Consider the following 13,749-nt stretch of genomic DNA (forward strand, 5'->3'; position numbering starts at 1 on the left):
TACCCGACGACGGGCTGTAGGTTGTGAGCTCGTTGTGGGTGGGGAATGAGTCTGTTTATTATTGTATCGCCCTTTCCCAAACGCTGAGCACAGTGCTCCGCACACAGTAAGCGCTCAATAAATAGGACTGACTCACGTGTTCTTTAAAGCGTCCTTCAGAGCGGACAGCAGAGAACACCGTCCCTGGAAGCAGTCGGGCTGTGTGACCGTGGCCGAGTCACTTTCCCCTCTCTAGGCCTCAGTTCCCTCATCTGTAAAATGGGGGTGAAGACCGTGAGCCCCACGTGGGACAACCTGATGACCCTGCATCTCCCCCAGCACTTAGCACAGTGCCTGGCACCTGGTAAGCGCCTAACAACGCAGCTTAGCGAAAAGAGCCCAGGCTTGGGAGTCAGAGGTCGTGGGTTCGAATCCTGGCTCCGCCACTTGTCAGCTGGGTGACTCTGGGCAAGTCACTTCACTTCTCTGGGCCTCAGTTACCTCATCTGTAAAATGGGGATGAAGACTGTGAGCCCCCCGTGGGACAACCTGATCACCTTGTAACCTCCCCAGCGCATAGAACAAGGCTTGGCACGTAGTAAGCGCTTAATAAACGCCACCATTATTATTAACAACATGGCTCGGCGGAAAGAGCCCGGGCTTGGGAGCCGGAGGTTGTGGGTTCGAAACCCAGCTCCGCTGCCTGTCAGCTGGGTGACCCTGGGCAAGTCACTTCACTTCTCTGGGCCTCAGTTCCCTCATCTGGGAAATGGGGATGAAGACCGGGAGCCCCACGGGGAACCACCCGATCGCCTGGTATTCCCACCCAGCACTCACAACAGTGCTTGGAACATAGTAAACGCTGGACAAATACCAATATTATGGAGAAGCAGCATGGCTCAGTGGAAAGAGCCCGGGCTTGGGAGTCAGAGGTTGTGGGTTCGAATCCCGGCTCCGCCGCTCGTGTGACCCTGGGCGAGTCGCTTCTCTGGGCCTCAGTTCCCTCATCTGGAAAATGGGGATGAAGGCCGGGAGCCCCACAGGGGACCACCCAATCGCCTGGTATCCCCCCCCCCCCCCCCCCCCCCAAGAGCTCAGAACAGTGCTTGGCACATAGTGAGCGCTTCCCAGACGCCACCATTAGGATTATCATTAACAATCTGGATCTGGAGTCGGGGCGGGGAGCCGTTGTGAGCCCGCTGTTGGGTAGGGACCGCCTCTATACGTTGCCGACTTGGACTTCCCAAGCGCTCAGTACAGTGCTCTGCACACGGTAGGCGCTCAGTAAATACGACTGAACGAATGAGGGGCGGGCCTGGGACACGGGGAGCCCGGTCGAGGTGGATGGGGTAGGCGCCACCGCGGGCGGCGGAGGAGGAGGAGGAGGAGGCGGCGGCCGGGTCCCGCTCAGTTGTCGCCGTCCATGGCGTTGTCTTGGTAGCCCGGGTCACCCTCGTCGGACGAGCGCGGGGACGGGGGCGGCCTCTTGGCCGCCTTCTGCTCCTGCCCCTGTTTCCGCCACTTGATCCTCCGGTTCTGGAACCAGACTTTCACCTGCGGGGACACCCAAAAAGTAACCACAATAACGATGATGCCATTTATTGAGCGCTTACTATGTGCACAGCACCACTCTAAGCGCCGGGGGGAGGCTGCAAGGTTGTCCCCCAGGGACATCATCCCCATTTGACAGACGAGGGAACTGAGGTCCAGAGAAGTGAAATGGCGGGGCCAGGATTTGAACCTGTGACCTAGGCGCCGTGCGGGGCGCCGGGACGGAGTATTTATTAAGCACTGCTGACTCTGGGCGGAGCGCTGTACGACGCGCTTGGGCGACTAGCCATACATTCAATCATATTTATTGAGCGCTGACTGTGTGCAGAGCACTGTACTAAGCGCTCGGGCGAATATCCATACATTCAATCGTATTTATTGAGAGTGCATAGCACTGTACTAAATGCTCAGGAGAGTATGCATGCATTCATTCAATCATATTTATAGAGCGCTGACTGTGTGCAGAACACTGTACTAAGCACTCGGAAGAATAGCCATACATTCAGTCATATTTATTGAATGCTGACTGTGTGCAGAACACTGTACTAAGCGCTCGGGCGAATATCCATACATTCAATTGTATTTATTGAGAGTGCATAGCAATGTCCTAAACAATTGGGAGAGTATCCGTGCATTCATTCAATTGTATTCATTGAGCGCTGACTGTGTGCAGAACACTGTACTAAGTGCTCAGGAGAATATCCATACATTCAATTGTATTTATTGAGCGTGCATAGCACTGTACTAAATGCTTGGGAGAGTATCCGTGCATTCATTCAATTGTATTTATTGAGCGCTGACTGTGTGCAGAACACTGTACTAAGCACTCAGGAGAATATCCATATATTCAATCGTATTTATTGAGTGCTGACTGTGTACAGAGAACTGTGCTAAGCGCTCGGGAGAGCATCTATTCATTCAATCATATTTATTGAGCGCTGACTGCGTGCAGAGCGCTGGACTCAGTTCCCTCATCTGTAAAATGGGGATGAAGACAGTGAGCCCCAGTGGGACAACCTGATCACCTTGTATCCTCCCCAGCGCTTAGTACAGCGCCCGGCACATCGTAAGCAGTCTTCATCCCCATTCAGTGCTTAGAACAGTGCTTTGCACATAGTAAGAACTTAATAAATGCCATCATTATTATTATTTTACAGACAAGGTGAGGCAAAGAGCATAATAATAATAATAATAATGGTATTTGTTAGGCGCTTACTATTCATTCTATTGTATTTATTGAGCGCTTACTGTGTGCAGAGCACTGTACTAAGTGCTTGGGAAGTACAAGTTGGATTACTATGTGCCGAGCACTGTTCTAAGCGCTGGGGGAGATACAGGGTCATCAGGTTGTCCCACGTGGGGCTCAAAGTCTTCACCCCCATTTTACAGATGAGGCAACTGAGGCACAGAGCATAAAAGTAATGATGGTATTTGTTAGGCGCTTACTATGTGCCGAGCACTGTTCTAAGCGCTGGGGGAGATACAAAGTCATCAGGTTGTCCCACGTGGGGCTCCCAGGCTTCATCCCCATTTTACAGATGAGGCAGCTGAGGCCCGGAGAAGCAAAGCGACTTGCCCAAAGCTGACAGGTGACGGAGCCGGGATGAGAAGCAGCGTGGCTCAGCGGAAAGAGCCCACGGTTCGGAGTCCGAGGTCGCGGGTTCAAATCCCAGCTCCGCCCCTTGTCAGCTGTGTGACTTTTGGCAAGTCACTTCACTTCTCTGTGCCTCAGTCACCTCATCTGGAAAATGGGGATGAAGACTGTGAGCCCCCCATGGGACAACCTGATAGCCTTGTAACCTCCCCGGCGCTTAGAACAGTGCATTGCACATAGTAAGCGCTTAATAAGTGCTTAAGCTGCTTGAGAAGCAGCATGGCTCAGTGGCAAGACCCCAGGCTTTGGAGTCAGAGGTCATGGGTTCAAATCCCGGCTCCGCCAACTGTCTGCTGTGTGACTTTGGGCAAGTCACTTCACTGCTCTGGGCCTCAGTTCCCTTATCTGGAAAATGGGGATTAAGACTGTGAGCCCCCTGTAGGACAACCTGATCACCTTGTAACCTTCCCAGCGCTTAGAACAGTGCTTTGCACATAATAAGCGCTTAATAAATGCCGTCATTATTATTATTATTATTACGAGAACCCATGCCCTCTGCCTCCCAAGCCACCGAGCCACGCCGCATCTCTGTTCGCTCGTATCCCCCTCCAGCGCTTAGTACAGCGCCCGGCACATAGTAAGCGCTTAACGGAGACCATCATTATTATTTGCAGGGACGGCGGGGGGAACGATGGCATCCGGGGAGCATTCACGCATTCGTTCAGCCGTACTTATGGGGCGCTCACTCTGTACTGAGCACCCGGGAAGTAGAGCGGCCTCACCTGCACCTCGGAGAGCTTGAGGCTGGTGGCCAGCTGGACGCGTTCGGTTCCCACCAGATACTGCTGCTTGATAAACTCCTCCTCCAGCCTCTCCAGCTGCCTGGCGCTGAACACCGTCCGGACCCGCTTCGCTTTCTCCGGCGCCTTGGTCTGCCACGGCGGCGAGCCCGGAAACCCAGCCGGCTCCAGCCCTGGGGGGAAACCGAGTCACGAGACACCCCGCCGCCGACTTCGCTCATCCGATGGTATCTACTGAGTGCTTTCTGAGGGCGGAGCGCTAGGAAAGCACAGCTCGGCTGGAGATAGGGACGATCCCTCCCCATCACGTGGTCGAGGCGCCCAACGGTGGGCGCTTCCAGCGGGCAGAGCCCGGGCTGGGGTGGAGGGTCACGGGTTCCGATCCCGGCCCCGCCACCGATCTGCCGGGTGACCTTGGGCCAGTCCCTTCCCTTCTCTGGGCCTCAGTGCCCTCATCTGGAAAATGGGGGTGAAGGCAGTGAGCCCCACATGGGGCAGGGACTGTGGCCAACCCCGTAATAATGATGGCATCTATTAATAATGATAATAATAATGATGGCATTTATTAAGCGCTTACTATGTGCCAAGCACCGTTCTAAGCGCTGGGGAGGTTACAAGGTGATCAGGTTGTCCCTCGTGGGGCTCACAGTCTTCATCCCCATTTTACAGATGAGGGAACTGAGGCACAGAGAAGTTAGGTGACTGACTCCGCTGACAACTGTCGGAGCCAGGACTTGAACCCATGACCTCTGACTCCAAAGCCCGGGCTCTTTCCACTGAGCCACGCTGCTTCTTCCCACCCCAGCGCTTAGTAATAATAATAATGGTATTTGTTAAGCGCTTACTATGTGCCAAGCACCGTTCTAAGCGCTGGGGAGGTTACAAGGTGATCAGGTTGTCCCACGGTGGGGGGGGGGGGGGGGGGTCATAATAATAATAATAATGGTATTTATTAAGTGCATACTATGTGCAGAGCACTGTTCTAGGCACTGGGGAGGTTACAAGGTGATCAGGTTGTCCCTCGTGGGGCTCACAGTCTTCATCCCCATTTTACAGATGAGGGAACTGAGGCACAGAGAAGTTGGGTGACTGACTCCGCTGACAACTGGCGGAGCCGGGATTTGAACCCATGACTTCTGACTCCAAAGCCCGGGCTCTTTCCCCTTGTCCCCACCCTAGCGCTTAGTAATAATAATAATAATTTCTAGACTGTGAGCCTGCTGTTGGGTAGGGACCATCTCTATATGTTGCCAACTTGGACTTCCAGCGCTCAATAAATACGACTGAAGGAATAATAATATTGATGATATTTGTTAAGCGCTTACTATGTGCCAAGCACTGTTCTAAGCACTGGGGGAGATACAAGGTGATCAGGTTGTCCCACGTGGGGCTCACAGTCTTAATCCCCATTTTACAGATGAGGGAACTGAGGCACAGAAGTGGTGATGATGATGATGATGATGGCATCTGTTAAGCGCTTACTATGTGCCACGCACTGTTCCAAACGCTGGGGGAGATACAAGGTCATCTGGTTGTCCCACATGGGGCTCCCAGTCTTAATTCCCCTTTGACAGATGAGGAAACTGAGGCACAGAGATGTGATGATGATAATGACACTTGTTAAGCACTTACTATGTGCCGAGCACTGTTCTAAGCGCAGGGGGAGATACAAAGTGATCAGGTTGTCCCACATGGGACTCCCAGTCTTAATCCCCATTTTCCAGATGAGGGAACTGAGGCCCAGAGAAGTGAAGTGACTAGCCCAAGGTCACACAGCGGACAAGTGGCGGAGCCGGGATTAGAACCCACGACCTCTGACTCCCAAGCCCGGGCTCTTAATTATTATACTCCGTATTAAATGTTATATGTATTATATCTGTATATCCTCTAGCTTGTTGTGGGCAAGGAATGTGTCTGTTAGACTGTCCTCTCCCAAGTGCTTAGTACAGTGCTTTGCACACAGTTAGCGTTCAATAAATACGATTGAATGAATGACTGAATATCTGTAATTTATTTATTTCTATTAATGTCCGTGTCCCCCTTTAGACTGTCAACTCATTGTGGGCAGGGACTCTATCTGTTTATTGTTCTATTGTCCTCTCCCAAGTGCTTAGTACAGTGCTCTGCACACAGTTAGCGCTCAATAAATATGATTGAATGAATGAGAGAATATTCTGTAATGTATTTATTTCTATTAATGTCCGTGTCCCCCTTTAGACTGTCAACTCATTGTGGGCAGGGACTGTTTATTGTTCTACTGTCCTCTCCCAAGTGCTTAGTACAGTGCTCTGCACACAGTTAGTGCTCAATAAATACGATTGAATGATATTGTCCTCTCCCAAGTGCTTAGTACAGTGCTCTGCACACAGTTAGTGCTCAATACATATGATTGAATGAATGAGTGAATATTCTGTAATTTATTTATTTCTATTAATATCTGTATCCCCCTTTAGACTGTCAGCTCATTGTGGTAAGGGACTCTATTTGTTTATTGTTCTATTTTCCTCTCCCAAGCGTTTAGTAACAGTGCTTTGCACACAGTTAGAGCTCAATAAGTATGATTGAATGAATGAATATTCTGTAATTTATTTATTTCTATTAATGTCCGTATCCCCCTTTAGACTGTCAGCTCATTGTGGGCAGGGACTTTGTTTATTGTTCTATTGTCCTCTCCCAAGCATTTAGTACAGTGCTCTGCACACAGTCAGAAGCACCCAGAGAATCAGCACAGAGTAGCAGACGGGGCCTGGGAACCAGGTCACGGGTTCTAATCCTGCCTCCGCCCCTTGTCTGCTGTGCGACCATGGGCAAGTCACGTCACTTCTCTGGGCCTTGGTTACCTCGCCTGGAAAATGGGGATCGAGATTCTGCACCGCACGTGTCCACCCGATTTGCTTCTATCCATCCCAGCGCTTAGTACAGTGCCTGGCACATACTAGGTGCATACCAAATGCCTTAATTATTATTGCTCAATAAATATGATTTAATTAATGGGCGAACCTGTGAGGGTGGGGTGGGCCTGCTCCCCCCTTCTAGACCGTGAGCCCGTTGTTGGGGAGGGACCGTCTCTATCTGCTGCTGAATTGCACTTTCTGAGTGCTTCGTACAGTGCTATGCACACAGTAAGCGCTCAATAGATACGACTGAATGAATCAGTCAATCAAGCTGTCAAAATCCCACCCCTGAAAAAAATCTCCAGTCCAACCCTTTTTCCAGGTGAGAGCGAAGCAGTGGAAAAGAGTCCGGAGACCTGGGTTCCAATCCTGCTCTGTGGTACGTCTGCTGTGTGATTTGGGGCACTTCTCTGGGCCTCAGTTTACCCATCTGTAAAACAGGGATTAAATAATAAGAATAATGATGGCATTTGTTAAGCGCTTACTATGTGCAAAGCACTGTTCTAAGCGCTGGGGAGGTAACAAGGTGAACAGGTTGTCCCACGGGGAGCTCACAGTCTTAATTTCCATTTTCCAGAGGAGGGAACTGAGGCCCAGAGAAGTGAAGTGACTTGCCCAAAGTCACACAGCTGACAATTGGTGGAGTCAGGATTAGAACCCATGACCTCTAACTCCAAAGCCCGGGCTCTTTCCACTGAGCTACGAGGTCTGTTCTCTCTTCCCTCCCCCTTAGACTGTGAGCGGACTGTGGGCAGGGAATGTCCCCGTTCATTGTTGTGTTTTCCCAAGCCTTTCCCAGTGCTTAGAACAGCACTCGGCACATAGTAAGCGCTTAATATAATCGGTATTATTATTAGCACAGTGCTCTGCGCACAGTAAGCGCTTGATTAAATACGGTTGAAAGACTGTGAGCTCGTTGTCGGGTAGGGACCATCTCTATCTGTTGCCAAGTTGGACTTCCCAAGCGCTTAGTACAGTGCTCTGCACACAGTAAGCGCTCAATAAATACGACTGAATGAAGGAATAAACGAATGAATGAGTCCAACAGGACAGATCAGACCGTGAAAGATCTGATTATCGTATATAATAATAATAATAATAATGATGATGGTATTTGTTAGGCGCTTACTATGTGCAAAGCACTGTTCTAAGCGCTGGCACTGTTCTGCTTAGCGAGGTGCTTGTCGCATAGAATGCACTTAATACAACTAATTATTAAGGTTCACTTTCCGGCCTATAAAAATAATAACGATGGCATTTGTTAAGCGCTTACTATGTGCAAAGCACTGAATGTGGTGCCAACTTGTATTTCCCAAGCGCTTTGTACAGTGCTCTGCACACAGTAAGCATTCAATAAATATGATTGAATTCATTGGCAACATTAATTCAACGAATGAATGAATTCAGGCAGTGTACTAAGCGCTGGGGTAGATATAAGATAATTGGGTGGGACCCAACTCATGTCCCACATGGGGCTCACGGTCTTTATCCCCATTTTACAGATGACTGTGAGCCCACTGTTGGGTAGGGACCTGTCTCTATATGTTGCCAACTTGTACTTCCCAGGCGCTTAGTACAGTGCTCTGCACACAGTAAGCACTCAATAAATACGATTGAATGAATGAAAGAATGAATGAATGAATGAGCCCACTGTTGGGTAGGGACCGTCTCTATCTGTTGCCAACTTGGACTTCCCAAGCGCTTAGTACAGTGCTCTGCACACAGTAAGTGCTCAATAAATACGATTGAATGAATGAATGAATGAATGAATGAATGAGCCCGCTGTTGGGTAGGGACCGTCCCTATATGTTGCCAACTTGTACTTCCCAAGCGCTTAGTACAGGACTCTGCACACAGTAAACGCTCAATAAATACGATTGAATGAATGAATGAATGAATGAGCCCACTGTTGGGTAGAGACTGCCTATGTTGCCAATTTGTACTTCCCAAGCGCTTAGTACAGTGCTGTGCACATAGTAAGCGCTGAAGAAATACGATTGAATGAATGAATGAATGAATGAGCCCACTGTTGGGTAGGGACCGTCTCTCTGTTGCCAACTTGTACTTCCCACGCGCTTAGTACAGTGCTCTGCACACAGTAAGCGCTCAATAAATACGATTGAATGAATGAATGAATGAGCCCACTGTTGGGTAGAGACTGCCTATGTTGCCAATTTGTACTTCCCAAGCGCTTAGTACAGTGCTCTGCACACAGTAAGCACTCAATAAATACGATTGAATGAATGAATGAATGAATGAGGGAACTGAGGCACGAAGAAGTGATGTGACTCGACCAAGATCACCCGGCAGGGGCTCAGAGAAGCAGCGTGGCTCAGTGGAAAGAGCACGGGCTTGGGAGTCAGAGGTCATGGGTTCGAATCCCGCCTCTGCCGCTTGTCAGCTGGGTGACTTTGGGCAAGTCACGTCTCTGGGCCTCAGTTCCCTCATCTGGAAAATGGGGATGAAGACCGTGAGCCCCACGGGAGACAATGTGATCACTTTGTATCCACCCCAGCGTTTAGAACAGTGCTTCGCACATAGTAGGCGCTTAACAAATGCCATTATAACGGCGTTTAGAACAGTGCTTCACACATAGTAAGCGCTTAACAAATCAGCGCTTAGAACAGTGCTCGGCACATAGTAAGCGCCTAACAAATACCATCATTACTATTATTATGCTGTGAGCTCACTGTTGGGTAGGGACTGTCTCTATATGTTGCCAACTTGTACTTCCCAAGCGCTTAGTACAGTGCTCTGCACACAGTAAGCGCTCAATAAATACGATTGATTGATTGATTAACAAATCAGTGCTTAGAACAGTGCTCGGCACATAGTAAGCACCTAACAAATACTATCATTACTATTATTATGCTCTGTGCCTCAGTTCCCTCATCTGTAAAATGGGGGTGAAGACTTTGAGCCCCACGTGGGACAACCTGATCACCTTGTATCCACCCCAGCGTTTAGAACAGTGCTTCGCACATAGTAAGCGCATAACAAATGCCAGTATAACAGCGCTTAGAACAGTGCTTCGCACATCGTAAGTGCTTAAATCAGCGCTTAGAACAGTGCTGGCACATAGTAAGCACCTAACAAATACCATCATTACTATTATTATGTTCTGTGCCTCAGTTGCCTCATCTGTAAAATGGGGGTGAAGACTTTGAGCCCCACGTGGGACAACCTGATCACCTTGTATCCACCCCAGCGTTTAGAGGGCTTCGCACATAGTAAGCGCTTAACAAATGCCATTATAATGGCGCTTAGAACAGTGCTTCGCACATTGTAAGCGCTTAACAAATACCAACATTATTCTTATTATTCTCTGGACCTCAGTTCCCTCATCTGGAAAATGGGGATGAAGACTGTGAGCCCCCCGGGGGACAACCTGATCAACTTGTATCTCCTCCAGTGCTTAGAAGAGTGCTTGGCATATAGTAAGCGCTTAACAAATATCATTATTATTATTATTATTATTACCTCATCTGTAAAATGGGGATGAAGCCTGTAAGCCCCACGTGGGACAACCTGATCACCTTGTATCCACCCCAGCGCTTAGAACAGGGCTTGGCATGTAGTAGGCACTTAACAAATATCATCATTATTATTCTCTGGGCCTCAGTGACCTCATCTGGAAAATGGGGATGGAGACTGTGGGACAACCTGATGACCCTGTATCTCCCCCAGCGCCTAGAACAGTACTTGGCACATAGTAAGCGCTTAACAAATGCCATCATTATTATTATTACTTCATCTGCAAATGGGGATGAAGACTGTGGGCCCCACATGGGACAAGCTGATGACCCTGTATCGCCCCCCCCCCCAGCGCTTAGAGCAGTGCTTGGCACATAATAAGCGCTTAACAAATACCATCATCATTATTATTACTATTATTATTACCTCATCTGTAAAATGGGGATGAAGCCTGGGAACCCCCCGTGGGACAACCTGATAACCTTGTATCCACCCCAGCGCTTAGGCCAGGGCTTGGCACATAGTAAGCACTTAACAAATACCATCATTATTGTTCTCTGGGCCTCAGTGACCTCATCTGGAAAATGGGGATTAAGACTGTGAGCCCCAACTGATCTCCTTGTATCTCCCCCGCGCTTAGAACAGTGCGTGGCACATAGTAAGCGCTTCCCAAATACCAACATTATCATTATTATTCTCTGGGCCTCAGTTCCCTCGCTTAGAATGGGGCTTGGCACATAGTAGGCACTTAACAAATACCATCATTATTATTCTCTGGGCCTCAGTGACCTCGTCTGGAAAATGGGATGGAGACTGTGAGCCCCACCTGATCTCCTTGTATCTCCCCCCGCGCTTAGAACAGTGCATGGCACATGATAAGCACTTACCAAATACCAACATTATCATTATTATTCTCTGGACCTCAGTTCCCTCATCTGTAAAATGGGGATGAAGACTGGGAACCCCAGGGGGACAACCTGATCACCTTGTATTCCCCCCCCCCCCCCCACCCACCCAGCGCTTAGAACAGTGCTTGGCACATAGTAAGCGCTTACCAAATACCAACATTATTATTATTCTCTGGGCCTCAGTGACCTCATCTGGAAAATGGGGATGAAGACTCTGAACCCCAACTGATCGCCTTGTATCTCCCCCGCGCTTAGAACAGTGCGTGGCACATGGTAAGTGCTTACCAAATACCAACATTATCATTATTATTCTCTGGGCCTCAGTTCCCTCGGTTAGAATAGGGCTTAGCACATAGTAAGCACTTAACAAATACCATCATATTATTCTCTGGGCCTCAGTTCCCTCATCTGGAAAATGGGGATGAAGACTGGGAGCCCCACGGGGGACAACCTGATGACCCTGTAACCACCCCAGCGCTTGGCACATAGTAAACGCTTAACAAATTCATTTCATTCATTCATTCAATCGTATTTATTGAGCGCTTACTGTGTGCAGAGCACTGAACTAAAACAAATCCCATTATAACCTGATGTCCCTGTAACCACCCCAGCGCTTGGCACATAGTAAGCGCTTAACAAACCATTATAACCTGATGACCCTGTAACCACCTCAGCGCTTGGCACATAGTAAGCGTTTAACAAACCCCATTATTATTACTGTTGTTGCGCACAGAGAAGCAGTGTGGTTCAGTGGAAAGAGCACGAGCTGGGGAGTCAGAGGTCGTGGGTTCTAATCCCGGCTCCGCCACTTGTCTGCTGTGTGACCTTGGGCAAGTCACTTCACTTCTCTGGGCCTCAGTTCCCTCATCTGGAAAATGGGGATGAAGACTGGGAGCCCCACGTGGCACAACCCGATCACCTCATATCTCCCCCAGCGCTTAGAACAGTGCCTGGCACATAGTAAGCGCTTAACAAATACCAACATTATTATTATCATTATTGCGTGGCTCAGTGGAAAGAGCCCGGACTTTGGAGTCAGAGGCCATGGGTTCAAATCCCAGCTCCGCCACTTTTCATTCATTCATTCAATCAATCGTATTTATTGAGCGCTTACTGTGTGCAGAGCACTGCATTAAGCACTTGGGAAATACAAGTTGGCCACACTTGTCCGCTGGGTGACTTTGGGCAAGTCACTTAACTTCTCTGTTCATTCATTCATTCATTCAATCGTATTTATTGAGCGCTTACTGTGTGCAAAGCACTGTACTAAGTGCTTGGAAAGTACAATTCAGCAAAAGAGACAATCCCTGCCCACAACAGGCTCACAGTCTAGAAGGTGGGAGACAGGCAACAAAACAAGTAAACAAGGCAATAAAACAAGTAAACTCTGTGCCTCAGTTTCCTCATCTGGAAAATGGGGGTGAAGACTGTGAGCCCCCCGTAGGGCAACCTGATCAGCTTGTAACCTCCCCGGCGCTTAGAACAGTGCTTGGCACAGAGTAAGCGCTCAACAAATCTAGCCCACTGTTGGGTAGGGACCGTCTCTATATGTTGCCAACTTGGACTTCCCAAGCGCTTAGTACAGTGCTCTGCACACAGTCAGCGCTCAATAAATACGATTGAATGAATTGAATGAATAAACAAATGCCATTATTATTGTTGTTATAGAGAGCGCTTAACAGATTCCGTTATTATCATCATAAGTTGGGCCCAGTCCCTGTCCCACGTGGGGGGAAGGGAAACGACTCGACCAAGGTGACCCAGTCCAGGGCTGACTAAGCGCTTAGTACAGTGCTCTGCACACAGTAAGCGCTCAATAAATACGATTGATTGATTGACTATAGACTGTAGTCTTCTAGACCGTGAGCCCACTGTTGGGTAGGGACCGTCTCTCTGTGTTGCCACCTTGTACTTCCCAAGCGCCTAATACAGTGCTCTGCACACAGTAGGCGCTCACTAAATACGACTGATTGACTGACTCTAGCCACAGGGGGGCTTACCTCCAGAGGGGCAGGCGAGGCCCAGAGGGCAGGCCGGGGGTCCAGCTGGAGGAGGAGGGCTGAAGTAGAGGCCCAGGTGGCCAGGCAGGACGTCCAGCGAGTAGCCCAGGGGCCAGGAGGGGGCCAGGGGAGGGGGCCAAACAGTCGGTGGCGCGGGGGGCTCGGGCTGGGCCAGGATGGACTCGATGTGGAAGGAGGGCAGCTTGCGGGGAGGCATCCTGGAGGAGGACCAAACTTGGCTAAGGCCGGGAATTGGAGCCCTGCTTAAGCCGGGGGGCTTTATACTGAGCGCCCCTCCCCACCTATTCATATGCAAAGGCCACCCGGCCCAGCCCGGCCCAGCCCAAATTGGGGCAGGTTTGCAGGAAAAGGGGGAGGCAGGAGACCCTCCCTCTCTTCCAGACCTGGAATCAGAATAATGGGTATTTATTAAGCCGGTTGCCTCCCTTTATTGCTGTATTCTGCTCTCCCCAGCGCTTAGTACAGTGCCCTGCACGCAGTAATCGCTCACTAAATAGGATGGAATGAATGAATGAATTGGAGGTTTGC

The 13,749-nt window shown here is 49.5% G+C and overlaps 1 protein-coding gene across 1 annotated transcript; it reads right to left on the bottom strand.

Moving 5' to 3' along the window:
* Window positions 1–1,386: 1,386 nt before the first annotated feature.
* LOC119927209 (homeobox protein notochord-like) lies at window positions 1,387–13,417 on the bottom strand. The gene is made up of 3 exons (XM_038745733.1): window positions 13,201–13,417; window positions 3,907–4,097; window positions 1,387–1,533 (listed from the first exon to the last, which is right to left on the bottom strand). The coding sequence occupies exons 1-3, from the start codon at window positions 13,415–13,417 to the stop codon at window positions 1,387–1,389; spliced, it is 555 nt and encodes a 184-aa protein (XP_038601661.1).
* Window positions 13,418–13,749: the final 332 nt, after the last annotated feature.

Source organism: Tachyglossus aculeatus, chromosome 4 (genome assembly GCF_015852505.1).
Source record: "Tachyglossus aculeatus isolate mTacAcu1 chromosome 4, mTacAcu1.pri, whole genome shotgun sequence".
NCBI classification, from domain to species: domain Eukaryota; kingdom Metazoa; phylum Chordata; class Mammalia; order Monotremata; family Tachyglossidae; genus Tachyglossus; species Tachyglossus aculeatus.